At 44.3% G+C, this 16,763-nt stretch overlaps 2 protein-coding genes and 1 long non-coding RNA gene across 4 annotated transcripts; 2 read left to right on the top strand and 1 right to left on the bottom strand.

Moving 5' to 3' along the window:
* Nucleotides 1-2,179: 2,179 nt before the first annotated feature.
* On the bottom strand, nucleotides 2,180-7,630 carry LOC144990199 (uncharacterized). The gene is made up of 3 exons (XR_013654197.1): nucleotides 7,494-7,630; nucleotides 5,418-5,551; nucleotides 2,180-4,218 (listed from the first exon to the last, which is right to left on the bottom strand). It is a non-coding gene; the product is annotated as an uncharacterized LOC144990199 (long non-coding RNA).
* On the top strand, nucleotides 2,598-5,143 carry LOC101165781 (heparan sulfate glucosamine 3-O-sulfotransferase 5). The gene is made up of 2 exons (XM_004083915.5): nucleotides 2,598-2,737; nucleotides 3,346-5,143. Exons 1-2 carry the CDS (start codon nucleotides 2,631-2,633, stop codon nucleotides 4,268-4,270), a joined length of 1,032 nt encoding a protein of 343 aa, XP_004083963.1. The 5' UTR covers nucleotides 2,598-2,630; the 3' UTR covers nucleotides 4,271-5,143.
* Nucleotides 7,032-14,866, top strand: LOC101166025 (histone deacetylase 2). 2 transcript variants are annotated; one of them, XM_004083916.5, is made up of 14 exons: nucleotides 7,032-7,268; nucleotides 9,468-9,580; nucleotides 9,758-9,875; nucleotides 11,745-11,819; nucleotides 11,957-12,095; nucleotides 12,174-12,315; nucleotides 12,407-12,499; nucleotides 12,572-12,680; nucleotides 12,751-12,891; nucleotides 13,251-13,359; nucleotides 13,965-14,095; nucleotides 14,187-14,342; nucleotides 14,420-14,477; nucleotides 14,588-14,866. In XM_004083916.5, exons 1-14 carry the CDS (start codon nucleotides 7,214-7,216, stop codon nucleotides 14,616-14,618), a joined length of 1,470 nt encoding a protein of 489 aa, XP_004083964.1. In that variant the 5' UTR covers nucleotides 7,032-7,213; the 3' UTR covers nucleotides 14,619-14,866. The 2 variants fall into 2 exon arrangements, with proteins under 2 accessions (XP_004083964.1, XP_078799263.1); XM_078943137.1 differs by lacking the exon at nucleotides 7,032-7,268 and adding an exon at nucleotides 7,569-7,758.
* The last annotated feature ends 1,897 nt before the right edge of the window (nucleotides 14,867-16,763 follow it).

Genomic DNA, 16,763 nt, shown 5'->3' with positions numbered 1-16,763 from the left:
AGTGACTATTGTTGCTTTTTCTTTCAAAACAGATGGGTACCCACTGTTTTCTCCATGTGTGTAGCTCAGTATGAAGCACATGTTGAGGATGTTCCCTGTTGGACATGATCACCTGTATCTTTTGTCTCATAACCTTCTCCAGCACACCCCCAAGAGACTCCACTCCACCTCAACCCAGCGCTCCTCGTCTGTATGTCCAGCTTTTTTCTGACAACAATCCCAACAGACAAAGACCAGGAAGAGATCTGGTGCCACCTACTGGACGAAGAGGAAAAACTGTTGATCCCCTTCATGATGATTGCATAATAGATAGTACCACGTGATATATAAAAACCACATCCTTCTAAAGTGAGGAAGATACACATTTATAAAAATAGAAGATACAGAATATAAAATTGAACTGTCAATTTTCTTCAGTGATAACATGCTCCTTTTTTTATTATTTTTATCCAGTTTGTATTTGTTTTGTTGAAACCTTGTCAGGATCTCAGGGTTGCTGAAGCCTATCCCAGCTAGTGTTGGGCAGAGGCGGAGTACACTCTGGACAATGTGCAGAGCCACACACTCACATAAGGGTCCGTTTAGAATCTTCAATTAGCCTATTATGGCTACGCTACGTTCACACTGCAGGCTGAAACGACCCTATTCTGATTTTTCTGCACCTATGTGACCTGTATCTGATGTTTTCATGACAGTCTGAACGACACAGATCAGATCTTTTCAAATGCGACCTCCGTCTGAACGGCCAGGCCACATGAATCCGAACCGTACGTCATCAATACGCTACCAAAATCATAATTCTGCATTGAAGTAGGCGGAAACGAGAACATAAACATCAATCATGGCAGACGATGCTGCTGAGACCAGTCAGTGGAAGGGAAGCGAGGTCACCGATTTGATTCATATTTGGGGCGACAGCTCCATTCAGGCCAAACTCAAGGGCTTTTATGGCAACCTGGCGATTTTTGAAAAGATTTCCAGCGAAATGGCCGAGCGTGGTGTTGAACCTTTCCCGTGATGACTTTTTCTGCCCTTTCCAACCGTGGTCAGAAGCGCGGGGGACCGAAGGCAGATCCTCCTTCGAGGTTTACTTCCCCGTTCTGACCCTCAGATTCTCCATGGCGGGTTAATAAATGGTAAATGCCATAGACTTAAATAGCGCTTTCTACCTTCTTTCGAAGGCCTCTGCTGGTCGCCAGTGGCCACCTTCCCAGTCGGGCGGTTGGTTCCTGCCGCCTCCCCCAGTTTGTCCTTGCTAGGGCTGGCAGGCAGGTTGCCCGGGTGTGCAGTGCGGGCTGGCGATAGGTTATCCCTGCCTGCCTCTGGGAGTGGTAGCTGGTGGGGGCTCAGAACTCCTGAGCGGGGGCGTGCCTCTCATCTGGGCACCGGCGTAGGTCTTGAGTGGTCAGGGCAATGGGTCTGAACCTGGAAAAAGGCTTGGGGTAGGACGGGTCCCTGGCCTGGCGGGGGCTCTGGCTCTGCACGCTCTCTCTTCCTCCTTTTTCTTGGCCGGGGGGCTGCCAGATCTTGCCCTCCGTCTCCGTGGTGGGGTCCGGTGCGTGAGAGGGTGGTTGCTCCCTGGTGTTAATCTGACGGGGGGGCTCTTGGATGCCTGGATCGGCCGAGTTGCTGCGCTGTCTGCCCCTGGCTGTGGGGTGGGGGGGCCTCCTGCCTTTGCTGGAGCATTCAGTGTGATGAAGGTTCACTCTCAGAAGCACACATTCCTTCAACCCACCTGCTTATTCACTGTAGCCCAAATATGGGCATGGGTATTGTTTTTACAGCCCCCTTCAAGAATATTGGTTATGCAAATCTTGTGTGTAGCTGACTGTGTGCATAAGTCTTGTGAGATAAATCTTCCATCACTAATGTCTGAATATTCTTCAAACCTGTAAATAGCTCTGTGCAGACTGTGTGTTACTGTGTGTAGCTGAGTGTGTGTGAGAACTAAGTCATACAATTGACTTATAATACTCTTATGTTATGACAGTGATATCGACTGCCACCCCCACATTTCCCTGATCTTCACCTCTTACCCCCCATCTCTAACATCCCTCTCTCTCTCTCTCTCTCTTCTTTTTTTACCGTCCAACAAGGAAAACATATAAACGTGATTATTATAAATAAAGCTTAGCCTCAAACACAAACAGGGTTTATACAAATATACACTCAGTCTGTCTGTAGATCCATAAACCTTTATTGTAACAGTAAAATCTATCCAACACAAGAGGCCTTCAGCTCTGATCTGCCTGCTCAGCCGTTGGACAGAACAAGTTAAATCCCATTTTTTTTAAACGGGAGAGCAGTTACAGATCTGATAATAAAAAAATGTAATGTTATTATTTCCTATAAATATTGTCATGACACTCTTGTCATGTGATCCAGAATCAATTTCATTTTTTCAAAGCATTTCAACACATCAGAGGAAATCTCTGTTCCTCTAAAATAAATAAATAGTCCTAGGATTATGGTGCTTGGCCTACAGTGAGCAACGCAGAACTCAGTGTGAGTGTGGCCGGATCACTTCTATAGGCATTGGTTATGTGCTGCTGAAGTGAGGCTGAGGTCGGCTTTTGTTTCCTGGGCTTGCTGCAGGCTGAAGACACAGTCCTGAAGATTGATGGAGGGCCATGCTGTTCAAACAGCAGGCACTGCTGAGACAGAAGCTCTTCGTACTGGGCAGTCTTGCTATTGGAAGTGTTCTCTACTTGGTGGCCCGGGTCGGGACTTTGGATAGGTGAGTCATCTGTGTCACATTCTGAAACATACTGATGCCTTTCTTAAAAGCATTCTTAATAAATTAATTATTTAATGTATAATAGAATAGAATAGAATAGAATAGAATAGAATAGAATAGAATAGAATAGAATAGAATAGAATAGAATAGAAATAGTTTTCAGTACAACCCAAACTAAATCCAACAGACAACAGAAATACACTGTACAGTTAGAGGTTGCCAATATGACATTTCTAACATTTAAATCATAAATTCTTTGTCAGAGTTCTTGTTGTGAAGTTATTAGCTATTCAGTTCCAAACTGATTGCATAACCTGAAAAAAAATGAACAAAGTTAAAATCTTCAATCATGACAACCAGGTTTTTCACAGTCAAATGAACCCTGACGTTTTCCTGGATAAAGAATAAAGGAAAGAAATGATTGTTATCAGTGTCTGAGTGTTAACATTAGCTGGTCCAAAAAGGACAAATAAACAAATTGAGCTCAATCATTTGTTCAGAAGCTGAGAACACATCAACTTCCATTACTCTGTGTATGTGCAGACACTGAAATGAGCAAAAAAATAGTTCTTTACACAAGCAATGTGAATCTTCTTTATTCCTTTCAGGCTCCAGCCCATTTGTCCAATTGAGAGTAAATTTTCCACCCCTGGACCGGAGCAGATTCCTCTCCGCACACTGCAGTTTAAGCGTGGCGTGCTCCATGAACGGGGCAATGTCACCAAAGAGCAAATTCGTCCACACAACTTGGTTCAACAGCTACCTCGAGCCATTATTATTGGGGTTCGTAAAGGCGGAACTCGCGCGCTGCTGGAAATGCTTAACTTACATCCTGCCGTGGTCAAAGCCTCACAGGAGATACACTTCTTTGACAACGACAAAAACTATGCCCGTGGCATCGAGTGGTACAGAGGAAAAATGCCCTACTCCTTCCCCCATCAGATCACTATTGAGAAAAGTCCTGCGTATTTCATCACAGAGGAAGTTCCTGAGCGCATCTTCAAGATGAACTCCTCCATCAAGCTGTTGATCATCGTACGGGAGCCCACCACTAGAGCGGTGTCTGATTACACGCAGGTGTTGGAGGGAAAAGAGCGCAAAAACAAAACTTACCACAAGTTTGAGAAATTAGCTGTTGATTCCAACACTTGTGAGGTGAACACAAAGTACAAAGCTGTCCGGACCAGCATCTACACCAAACACTTGGAGCGCTGGCTGAAGTATTTTCCTGTGGAACAGTTCCACATTGTTGATGGGGATCGCCTCATAACAGACCCACTGCCGGAGCTGCAGCTGGTAGAGCACTTCCTCAACCTCCCGTCCAGGATCAGCCAGTACAACCTGTACTTCAATGTCACCAGGGGGTTTTACTGTCTGCGGTTCAACATTGTCTTCAGCAAGTGCCTAGCAGGCAGCAAGGGTCGCATCCATCCTGAGGTGGACCCAGCTGTGGTGACTAAACTGCAGAAGTTCTTTCATCCCTTCAATCAGAAATTTTATCAGATTACTGGCAGAACATTCAACTGGCCTTGATGAGTCACAAAGTCCTGCAATGAGATTATTTAGTGGAATCTTGTTTTCATTTTTCTAAGTGTTAATTGAACTATGAGTTGATCTTACTGAAAAAAATGATCAAATTGAAAGTTCCTTTAGCAAAATCATTTTTCACTGAAGAGAATTAAAATAAAAATAGCTAAAAGCACTCATTCATGCACATCCAGAAACAAACGATTTCTGTGACTAAATCGAGTGTTTATTTTTTAAAGGAATTCATGCTGGTGTAATTAGCTTTAAGACTGACGCTTTTTTTCAGATAACACACTTCAGAATAATGAAAGAAATGAATGAGAGAAGAAATGAATGGATGGATGAGTGAATTCTTAAATAAATGAATGAGTGAAGAAATGAATAAGTGAATTCAGATGAGTGAATGAATGAACAAACAAATTCTTTGTCACATTGTTTATATGATCCAAACTGCATGTCCTACCCATGACATCCAAATGTTATAATTTCATAGCTCACTGTTGTGTAAGTTCTTTTGGTTCATGCTCTTCAATCACAGGATTTTTAAATACATTTGTTAAACAACCTTTTTTTTTATTATTCTTTGTCCAAAGGGCTTTAGAGTTTCAAGAATAAAGATCTGGTGTTTTAGGTTTTCAGTATTTACTGTAGCTTTGACACTTTCTGGGGATTAAACAGAAGTTTGCTGTTTCTAAAAGCTGTTTCATCTAATTCTAGCAAAAGCAAAAAAAAAAGCTACAAGAAGCTGTAAGAAAATCTGGAGCTGGCCTTAGACGTCTGTCAGACCACTTCTATTCTGTGTCCATGTGCAAATATTCACTGTAATACATGTGTTGTTAAAAAATAAGTGGATTAAAGAACATGGAAACCTTTCTGGAATTATTTGTGTTTTGGTTTCCTCTTGTACATCCTGTTGATGATCTCACCTTAATGTACCACTAAGCTCTGCGGATAAGTGATTGGATCAGGTCCTGTACCTCAACAGTCATTTTGAATCATTAAATGGCTAAACACTCCATTTTTTTAAGTAATATGTGCTGTGCTTCAAATATCAGAGTGGATTAGACGTTCAATGAAGTGTATTAATAATCAGTCAGTGGTTGGATCCCCGCTCCCCCCAGCCAACTGTTGTTGTGTCCATGGGCAACCTTACCCTGCCTGCTTCTAGTGTGGCTCCACTGGTGTGTGAATGCGTAGGAATGTCCCGGGGATAGTCAGAGGGGCCGTAGGCAGCAAGACCTCTGTCAGTCTGTCCCAGGGCAGCTATGGCCATTCAGTGAGGAGTGACTGAATAATGGATACATGTTGTAAGCACTTTGAGTGTTTGGAAACATCCAATCCATTTTTATTGAAACATCCTTATTCACATTTTATGAAAGCTTGGTTTAAGAAAACCAAGAGCGATAAATGAACATGTATTCCTCATGGTTTCTAATCTTTTATGTATTTTCTAAGATTTTTTTTTTTCTGGAAAGTACTACCACAGTGGCAAAAGAGATTTCATGAGCTACAGCTTGACTGACAAGTCAAGTGCAAAATGTTCTGCTCCTGGTTAACATCTGTATTATTTCCAACAAAGAAGAAACTTGCTGATGGAATAAAGTATCTTTTAGCCCAAATTGCCTGATTGGATGAATAATCTCCAGTTTGACTGTAGATGCTGAGAAGAGAAAGCTAAAGCCTTAGTCCCAACTGCTCTTAGGGGTGGGCACGGGCTGTCTGCAGATGAAAAAGGGCCAAATCTGTATGAGACAAGCAGGCGGCCCGCACGAAATTTCAAGATTGTAGACCACTCAGTGAATGTTCATGCTCAGTTTTTCTACGGGCTGGTGCGGGCGGCAGGTCGTCAGGTACTTTAACAACACACAACGGCAGGCACAGGTGAAGTATGTAAGACACAGGCATTTCATGTTGATTTTTCATTTTTTCCGCCCCCCTGAGCAAGAACACCCATACCTCATCAGTTTGTAACTTCCATTATCCTAACAAATACTTCACCATGTACTTACGAAATGCAAAACAATAACCTTTAAGGTGGTTGTGCAAGCCTCAAGGGAACTACAAGACATCTTAAGGAGCAGCCACTCCTCTCTACGACTCTTGACGGGCCAGAAAACCCAAAAACTGTAGACTTTAGACGGCTCGTAGACTGGATCAGGTCTGTGTGCGATTGGAAGAATTTCTGACCAATCGGCATCAAACTTTATGCCCATGTCTGTGATTAACTGGCTTTTGTGACACATAGAGAATTGTTTTGATTGGACATATTTTTAGGTTTCAAGAGTAAAACTGTTTTGTTTGCACTTATTTTTGAGTCTCAAGTGCATTTTTATGTTTCAAGTGCAAAATATTTTTGAGCACACAAAATATTTCAAGTATTTCAAGTACGCTTGGAATAATGGGACACATAAATCACTCCATAGACGAGGACAAGGCCAGAGCAGAGGACCAAGTGGTGTAAGTAAAAAAAAAAGGGCTTTGTGGCTTTGAGGGAGGAGTTGAAGAAGCAGAGGTGAAGAACAAATTTAAATAAGGTTCAACAGTGCAAAGCAAAGTCCAGATAAAGGAGATTTTCACGTGCCTGAAGCATGAATTGAGTGTGAAGTGGGGCTGTGCGACTCTGAGTCTGTCAGAAGGAAGAGGCTCAAACTGGGGTAGAAGGTTGCAGAGTCTTGTACTAAAATGATCTCCTGGTGGCATGGCTAGACTACCACAGACAGAACTGGCAATCCACATATCATGTGTTGATGCCCTGCCCCAAAGACGCAAAACAAAAGAACAAGGACAAAGAAACTTAAAGTGGGGCGCAGGGGCGGAGCCCAACCTTGCCCCGCCCAGCCCACGTAGCCCCTCCCACTCAGCGACGCCGTGCAGATGTTCTCCATCCAGCTCTTGTCTTTCTGTTAACGCGAATTGAGCCTCACCTGTGGAGCTAAAGGAGCTTGTAGCATGGCGTACACGGTTGCAGGTGGAACTAAGAAGAAGGTCTGCTACTACTACGACGGTAAGAGCTGCTGTGTGGCGCACGAGCCAGGCTAACGCTAGCTGTTAGCATCGAGCATGTGCTAGCATCGGTCAGTTACGGTCGGAACTCATTTCTCCGGGGCTAAAGTCTTTTCTGCTTCATTGAAACGGTGTAAAGCCAACATCTGAGGGGGGCACTGTACGTTAAGTAGCCGGCGCCTCACGTCTGTCTCCACCCCTCGTTGTGTGAGTTACGGCTACGTACGTCAGTCTTGTTTGAGACCCAGGCAGTTCAGCCGGCGTTCTGTTGTGATCTTTCAAGATCCCACCGAGGAGAACCCACATCCGGGAACGTATGAGGAGAAAAGCTTTTAACGTCTTTAACGAGGTTGCCGTCCCACAATGCAACCATCCACAGAACACACGACTGGCAGCCTCTACTGCTTCCAGACGAGCACGCGCGGCCTGGCTCACCTACACGTCACGTGACCGTCTGCAGAAGCCCCGGGTGGCTCTAAACCTGCGTTCAGGTCCAAACACAAGCGTGTCCGATCGCTTTAAGTTATTATTTTTTTTTAAATCAAAAACCTGTGTTGTTTTCTGGGACATAGTTTCTGCAGAGCATTAACCTCTGAGTTGTGGGTGGGACTGTTGATGCAGAGCACCCCCCCCCCCCCCCCCCGTTTACACTCTACTCTACCACTAGCTTACAGCCCCTCACAACCCCATCCTCACATTAGCAGTGCAACAAAAAAGATGGCCAATATCAGATCTATCCCGATTCCAGCTCAGACGAGGAAAACAAAGACGTTCATGGATCCATTAGTCTGCAGGTGGATGCCTTAAGGCCCGTACACACCGGGACGAATATTCGCCAGGCGTTATTCGCCAGCGTTTTTCGCCACGTTTTTTGTGTTCACACCCAGGCGATTTTCGCTGACGATGAGTGGAGTGAACATGCAATTTCATTCCCTGACATTAGATGGCGCTTAATGTAAAACTGAAATACTCCTGTACACAAGGTGGCGCTGCGCAACTTTACGCTTCTTAAAGTCGCTTTTCACTCAGAAGAAGAGAGCAAGTTTTTACACGCTTGTCAGAATCAAACAAAGAAAACATGAATATTTCAAGCACCAGTAGCTCCAACTGGTGCTTGGTTCGGGGATGTTTTAGAATGTCCGTCATTATTGCTTCGCGGCTGTGTAGACGCTACTTGGCGTCTATCTTCTTCGCTGGTATGTGTGCTCAGCAAGGCAGTTTTGTGTTTGAGCGCCCCCAAGTTGTGTTTTACTGTAACTTCAGAAGCTCCAGACACGTGAGCAAAAGCGCCGTTCTCATTGGTCGAGTAGATTTCGTCGGAAAAAAAAAACGAACCCGAGGCGTTTTTTTTTGGACGCTTTAACGCCTGGCGTTTTTTCGCGTCGATGTGCACACTCTCGTTGGTGCCCTTTGTTTAGTCACGAGGCGTTAAACGTCGGCGAAAATCGCCGGCGAAATTCGTCCCGGTGTGAACAGGCCTTTAGAGTGGAACAGAACAGGGAGCTTGGGGCTTGCTTATAGCTATTCCCAACTGCATATTTTTTATCCGCTCCTGACTCACAACAGTTTGAACAAAGAAATACTCGGAAATTCAATTTTCTGTTTAATTTTCTTCATATTCAGAATAATGCTGCCAGAACGTGTTAAAAACACCATGTTCATTTAAGCAATTCACTTCACCTTTTTCTGCGGTCACATTTAGCTTAGAGCAGTCCCACGTGCACTAATGACGTGCACATCACTTTGAAATGACTAGATTACTGATGCAGATGTAGATCTTCGTGAACATAAGTGTCATAAAAGTTCAGCCCATTAGAACTGGCACTTGTTTAGAGCGGTTTCATATTTTAATAATCTGACTGAAATCATAATGTAAAGAATAAACTGACATTATGAGATGTCAGAGTACATTTTGGTTGGGAGGGTCCAGTTTGTTGGACAGGGATCAGTCCCGTTTTCTGTCTGCTGTAAACTGTTCCTGGTTTGTTTACTGAGCAGTAATAAATAACGGTGAGGATGTGAGTCATCGTTCTGAAGCTTCGGTTGTTCCACAGATCAGTGCTCTGAGTTGTCTTCCTCTGTCGTTTGCTGCTCATGTTCTCTGTTGGAACAACACAGATGCCAACAGTTGAATCAGAAAAGCTGGTGGAGCTAATGTTGGCAATCTGCATCATTGATTTTGTGTTTTTCTTGTGTCTAGGTGATGTTGGAAACTACTATTATGGACAAGGACACCCCATGAAGCCACATCGGATCCGCATGACTCACAACCTCCTCCTGAACTATGGCCTCTACAGAAAAATGGAGATCTATGTATGTTTTCCTGTGCTCTGTTGCTGTGAGGAGCGTGTCTCCATGTGACCTGATCCTCAGCAGACTTCAGACATTAGGAAACGTCGATTTAGCTTGGCGGTTTGCTCTTAGTTCTGTGTTCGCTCCTGCTTTCATTCAGTTCTGGTTTCTTCCCTTCCACCTTTCTCCTGGTTTCAGAGGCCACACAAAGCCACCGCAGACGAGATGACCAAATACCACAGTGACGACTACATCAAGTTCCTCAGATCCATACGGCCAGACAACATGTCCGAGTTCAGCAAGCAGATGCAGCGCTGTGAGTGGGCTCTGTTGACGTTCAGACAAACTTAAGGAAGCATTTTGTACAGGATACAAGTCAAGTGAAGTGGATTGTCAGTGAAGCTACAATCCGTCAAATGTTTCCAACGCTGGACGTGGGACCACCTACTTTTATTGAGGCATCTGATTGGTCACTTTATAAGTGATAAACCTGAACTATAGACTGCATAACCTAGAGAATTGCATAACCTGAACTATAGAATGATGTAAAAACAAAAGGGATGACGTCATCAGAAAAAGTATGGTTCTTCTGACCAATAGAATGACTGAGGAACAGCTGTTTATTTCTCTATAAAAGTCGATTTTGGATTTTGCGATTTTGGCTTTTTGGAACCAGCAGGTACTTCCTGTTTGGAATGCCATGGGGAGGAGGGCCACTCAGTCCAGTTTTCTTATATAGTCAATGGCTCATACCAAACGCGATTTGCAAGTCATGGCATCTAGTTTACATGTTAAGTCAATCTACAGATTTGGTTAGAAGGCCCGTGGCTCATTTTAAGTGTCAGGGGGGTGCAGTTCTTTAGTGGTGGGGCATTTTAGACAGTGGGGCTACACAGTGTGGCAACATTTCACAGTGCAGCACCATGTTTCCAGAGTTTAACTATGGCAAAGAGTTTGTGTTGCTTCAACCAATCAGGGACTCAGCTTTGGCCCGTGACGTCTTGATGAGGTGATCAGTGGGTGGAGTCTAAAACAGACATGAAGGAGAACCTGATCATTCTCTTCGTGAACTTCACACTTTCCTTATTATCATTGAGACAATAATAAAACGATTCTACAAGTAGTATACAGTAAACCCTTGTTTTTCGCGGGGGTTACGTTCCAAAAAAACCTGTAATAGGCAAAATCCGTGAAGTAGAAACCTTTATTTTATTTTAAATATTATTATACAATTAAATACTTATACATTATTATACATTGAAAAGAAAGAACAAACCATTTTACAGGCTCAAGCATTTGTTTCACAAATAAAAGTACTTTATAAAAGTTTTTTTTTCAACAAATAACGTCTGTACTGTTCTGTCAAATAATAATTTGAATCATCGATGTGAACAGAAGGCTTCAAATCGCGGAGATTAGCCCCGCCCACCGCGACCCGAGAGTAATTGAATTAAACGGGAGAAAATTTAAAATGATAATAAAAAAAAATACAAAGTACAGTGGGACAAATAGTGAGTCAGGTGTATTTCACTGCTATTCAGACTGAGCCGCTGCATCCTGACTCCGCTCTGCAGTGTTTTCTTCTTTTGAAGCCCGCGGTGCAGCTGTGTTTGTTCAGGAGAAGAACACAGTGATAGGCAGTTGTTGCTCTTTTTTCTATGGGTTTTAGAGATACTCGAAATTGCAAGAGAATTTGCACGTACATAATGTAAATTTGGCAAGCTGTTTTATGTACGTGTACAAATTAAACTGCAACGTTATTGACGCACAGGAAGAGAAGAATTAGAGTGACTTTTTAGCCAATCAGAATGCAGAACACAATGCACGATGCAAATCCGTGAAGAAGTGAAACCGTGAAAAGTAAACCGCGTTATAGTCCCTCCTGGGACTAATGAGGGACAGCAAGTCATCACACTGGGTCACAGAGACAGAAGTACCGCTGAAAGCATCTGTCATTCAGATGCAGCTCCTGCAGCAGACGGTGAAGCTCTCCATACTGGGGGAGTCTCTGAATGATCTCAGACATGGACACATGATTACTGATGATTTTGTAGAGCTCTTTGAAATAAATAAACCTGAAACTAAATCACTTCTGCTTGAAACACAAAGCTATTGAAGCAAGCTTTGTTTTTTTTGTTTTTAGGAAGCCCAGGTTATGACTTTTCATTGGTGTAATCTTTTTCAGTCAACGTTGGGGAGGACTGTCCTGTGTTCGATGGCCTGTTTGAGTTCTGTCAGCTGTCAGCCGGCGGTTCTGCTGGTGAGTCCACACAAACCACATCGTGCTTGTGGGACGTTACTAGTTAGAGACTAGTGTTACCTCAATTCCTCAAAGCTCAAAGCTGAGCTCTGCATCAGACCTGAACCCTGACCCCCTGCCCTGGTCTCTTTGGACAGCTGGGGCTGTGAAGCTGAACAGGCAGCAGACGGACATTGCCGTGAACTGGGCGGGGGGACTCCACCACGCCAAGAAGTCTGAGGCTTCGGGCTTCTGCTACGTGAACGACATTGTGTTGGCCATCCTGGAGCTCCTCAAGTCAGAGGAATTCTCATGAACTTCTCATCCACGGCTTTTCGTTTTCGGCAGATGAATGACCCTGGGTCTTGTCACCAGGTACCACCAGAGGGTGCTTTACATCGACATTGACATCCACCATGGAGATGGAGTGGAGGAGGCCTTCTACACCACTGACAGGGTCATGACGGTGTCTTTCCATAAATACGGAGAGTACTTCCCTGGAACTGGAGACCTCAGGGTGAGCAGTGATCACAAACAGACTGATGCCTGAGTGGAGATGGTTCGATCTTCCTCATGAAGGGTTTGTTGGTGTCTCCTGTGGTCCTCAGGATATTGGAGCTGGAAAAGGCAAATACTACGCTGTAAACTTTCCCCTGCGGGATGGGATTGATGACGAGTCATACGAGCAAATCTTCAAACCCGTAAGACACAGCCACACTGGAAATGATGAAGAACCTGTCAGTGGTGGCCTCATGTGCTGTTTGGGCCTGCAGGTGATGTCAAAGGTGATGGAGATGTACCAGCCCAGTGCTGTGGTTCTGCAGTGCGGTTCAGACTCCCTGTCAGGAGACCGCCTCGGATGCTTCAACCTCACCATCCGCGGTACAACGCAGCCCCACGCTACCTGCATGAGTGACACCGGCAGGACGGCCCTAACGCGTTGTTGTTGCAGGTCATGCCAAATGCGTGGAGTACATCAAGTCCTTCAACCTCCCGTTGCTCATGCTGGGGGGAGGAGGATATACCATTCGCAATGTGGCGCGCTGCTGGACTTACGAGACTGCTGTGGCTCTGGACACGGAAATCCCAGACGGTTGGTCTCTTGTTGTGTCAGAGAGCTTCAGCTGCTGTGACCTGCATGCATTCATGCAGGTACGCATGTGAACCAGCAGGGGGTGCAAACGTTCCGTGTAAAACGAAGGAGCGTTGTTCCCAGAGGACAGCTGCTTTTGTTGCAGGTGCTTCTGCGGACGAATCAACAATAGAACCAAAACGTTTAAAGCTGGTAGCTATAATTCAGATTGTATTTTGACTTCAGTTAACACAACAGTCTTTTCCCATGATGCTTTTGGGCCTCTGAGCTCCTCATTCTGTGCAGCTGCTGGAAGCATCAGTTTGTCTGCTTTCCATGCAGAGATCTCCTGCATCTGACTCTTTCTTTGACTCCTTCAGAACTGCCTTACAACGACTACTTTGAGTACTTTGGACCCGACTTCAAGCTGCACATCAGCCCCTCCAACATGACCAACCAGAACACACAGGAGTACCTGGATAAGATCAAGTACGTTTGTCTGGAATTACCGGGCCTTTGCTTCTGTGTCGGTATTGATGAAATAACCAGAAAAGCAGCACTGATATGCAACACGATGGTGAAGTGTTTGCACGATCAATGTAAACCAGCTGGTTCTGACCCGGACAACAGTGGCTTTGCTAACGTGAAGTGTTGCATTGTGGCACAAAGCTGCTCTGGAGTTACACTCATTGCATAAACAGTTGTAGAGTTATGATAACGTGGTAAGAACGTTTGTTCTTTTGCACTTGTTGGTGACTGCTCTGACATCAAAGTGTTCAGGCCCTTACTTGTATTTTTAAAATGGCAGAGTGAAAATCATTTGGATAACGGAGTCGAGGCTCTCATCAGCTTCAGTTGTCCTGCTGTGACTATTTTTTATTCTTTTTACAAGCAAACGGCTCCTGATTGTCTGATTTCACTACCAGTCTACAGCAGCACTCAGACGATCTAGTAATCCTTGGCACCGGGTTGAGCGGCCATCTCATTTAGCCGTTTTTCAGTTGAACTGAAACCAAACGGTTTGTCTTTGTGTGATGAAGTAGTTGTTTAAACGCCTCTTGGGAGTCAGACTGACGGCCCGTGTGTGTGTTCAGGCAGCGCCTGTTCGAGAACCTGCGGATGCTTCCTCACGCTCCAGGAGTTCAGATGCAGGCCATCCCAGAGGACGCCGTCCCAGACGATCCGCTGGACGAGGACAAGGAGGATCCCGACAAACGCCTGTCTAGTAAGACTGCTCGCACTTCCCGCCCTCCACAAACCTCCCGTGATCGCCCACGTCCCCGCTGCTGCATCAGCGTGTTGCTGTGTGTCCACAGTTCGGGCCACGGATAAGAGGATAGTCTGCGAGGAGGAGTTCTCCGATTCAGAGGACGAAGGGGAGGGAGGCCGGAGGAACGTGGCCAGCCACAAGAAGGGAGGCAAGCGGCCCCGCCTGGAGGAGGAAAAGAAGGAGGGAGAGGAGAAGAAAGCTGGTTGGTAACGGGGCAGATGGGAAGGAAAGAAGCTGGATGGAATCTGAAGCGTCTGACGTTTCTACTTCCATCCATAGATGTAAAGGAAGAGGAGAAGACGAAGGACAGCAACTCAGAGAAAACGGATTCCAAAAGGTGAAGTGTCAGCAGCTCCTGTGGAGGACTCCATCCTGTGATGGTCTCACGTTGTTTGAGCTTCCTGTTCGGACTCCACCCTCACATCCACCTGTCACCTTCCTCTGCAGTGTGAAGACGGAGCAGAGCAGCAGCGCCTGAACCCGGTTCTCCGCCGTGCAGCTCGTCACGGAGAGGCATTTTATTTATTGAGACTCCATGGTTGGACTCCAAGTCCCTTCCAACAACCACTTTGCATTTTTTCCAGAACCATGTGTTTCCAATGTGCTTGATCTTCTGAAGGAAACTTGAGCTCTTTTTGTTTTTAGCAAAACTCTGCAGGTGAAACTCCAATAGAAGTTGTTAATTTTTGATAATTTGCCTTTGTTAATAAAACTTTTTATACTGTTTCCTGAGCAGATTCTTTTGGGGGATTTGTGTAGTAAAACTGTTCAGACACTAGAGGTCACCAAGAGTTTTTGATTTCCATAATTATTACATTCTGAGGTAGAATCACATACAGGAATCATTTGGTCAGCATGAAATCCAGAACTACTTGTGGCTTTTTTAACTTTTAGTTTCGAATTTTGTTCAAAAAGTGGTTAAACATTTGACCCACATAGAAGTTTTATTCTCCAGAGGAGTAGTCTGTCGACAAAATGTTTTAAGAAATCCAGATTCAACTTAAAACGACCCCACCTGAATGATTCTGGGCTTTAAAAACAGGCTGACATGCTGTAAAGATCATGGATGTGCTCTGACATGTGGGCAGAGAGGACAGGCGGGTGGGTTCTGTGCTGGTTTGGGACAGGAAAGATGAGAATGAGGCAACATTGACTTCACTCAGCTCCCGCCGCACAGGTTAACGTGTCACACCTGGATAGGATGACGGTGGGAACAAAATCAAATAGGATCCAGATTTGTTTCAGCCTGTTTCTGCCGTCAGAAGCAGCCGCTGTGCTTCAGGGGGCTGGTAACACTTTTCCCACCAAGTCGCTGCAATCTGCATGTCAGGTACGTAGGTCTAATTCCATATCGTTTATTTTCAGTAATCTTTTGTACAAAACATTGCATTTCATGAACAGCAGCTCGACAGCTGCTGCAGCCACAGAGCAACAGTTTCATGAGAAAATAAGACAAGTTCTGCTCTGGCTCTGCAGCTTCTGTGTGCAGCTGGATAACAGTTAATATCGCTGACATGCATCCCTGCAGCATATTTGTGACAGTTTGACATTTGACCTAGTTCTACAGAAACACTTGACTCAGTTCCTACTTAAAATTCGGCAATGCGGCTTCTGTCCAAACTCTTAAGAGCCGTGAACCGTGTCTGAATGTTTGGATCTTCGTACAGCAACGAAGAGCAGGCATGTCCAAAGTAAAGTGCAGCCCACATAAGTTTCCACCGGCCTGCAGGCTCCTGTGGTAAATCAATAATATGCGCCCCTCCAGCACTTTCTAAAAACTGTGATTGTCTAAATTAAAAACTGCTGTAAACCTGTTACTGGACCCTACTGTCACACTTTTCCTGTTCATTTTTTAAAATTTCAAAAATAAATATGAAACTTGAAAGCAGGAGCCTTCAGGACAAGTAGAGAATTGGAGCATTTTTTAGTGAAATCCAAAACGTTGTGTCTCTGGTTTGTACGTTTGAATAAGATAACCATTCATTTCTTGATCATGATTTGAATTTAGTAGTTTACCGTGAGCATTTATTAGTATTTGTCTCATTTTAAACACTTCAAACACAAAAGGGGGTTCCTTCTGTGATTGTATGAATTTATTTAAAGATTTTTCAAATAAAGTAGATTTTAGTATTTACTTTTATGTACTTTTTACATTTTGGGAAATCATTTTAAGTATTTCTTCTGTTCTTCTGTGTATTTTTGTCAGCGCAGATCTTTTCTATACTTCATCTGATTTCTGCCATTCAGGTATCAAAATGTTCTGCAAGTCAAGGACTTTATTGCTCTCTTCTGCAACTAGTGGTTCTTCTGCAATTCAACAAAGTTGCTGCAACATTTGTACTAGCAACACACTGGGAAGGCTCTTCTGCAATCCTAACTTCTGCATACTTTGTGCTATTTTAAAAACTCAAACATGCATTTGTTCTGCTGTCTGTGGACTTTCAGCTGTCTTTAAATAATTTGGCAAATATTTACACTTTTTTTATAAATTTCAAATATAATTTAAGTCTATGGGGATTCCACTTTTTCTTCACTGTTTTTGAAATGTATCTCCTCCTAAAATATCAGAGTAACTGACACCATTCAAACTTTAAAAGGTAGTGGAGGGATTGGGCTGTACAAG

The sequence above is a fragment of the Oryzias latipes genome, chromosome 24 (assembly GCF_053564925.1).
Source record: "Oryzias latipes strain Hd-rR chromosome 24, Olatipes_Hd-rR_3.1".
Lineage (NCBI taxonomy): Eukaryota > Metazoa > Chordata > Actinopteri > Beloniformes > Adrianichthyidae > Oryzias > Oryzias latipes.
The sequence above is the reverse complement of the archived record's forward strand: the minus strand, read 5'-3'. Positions and strand labels throughout refer to the sequence as shown.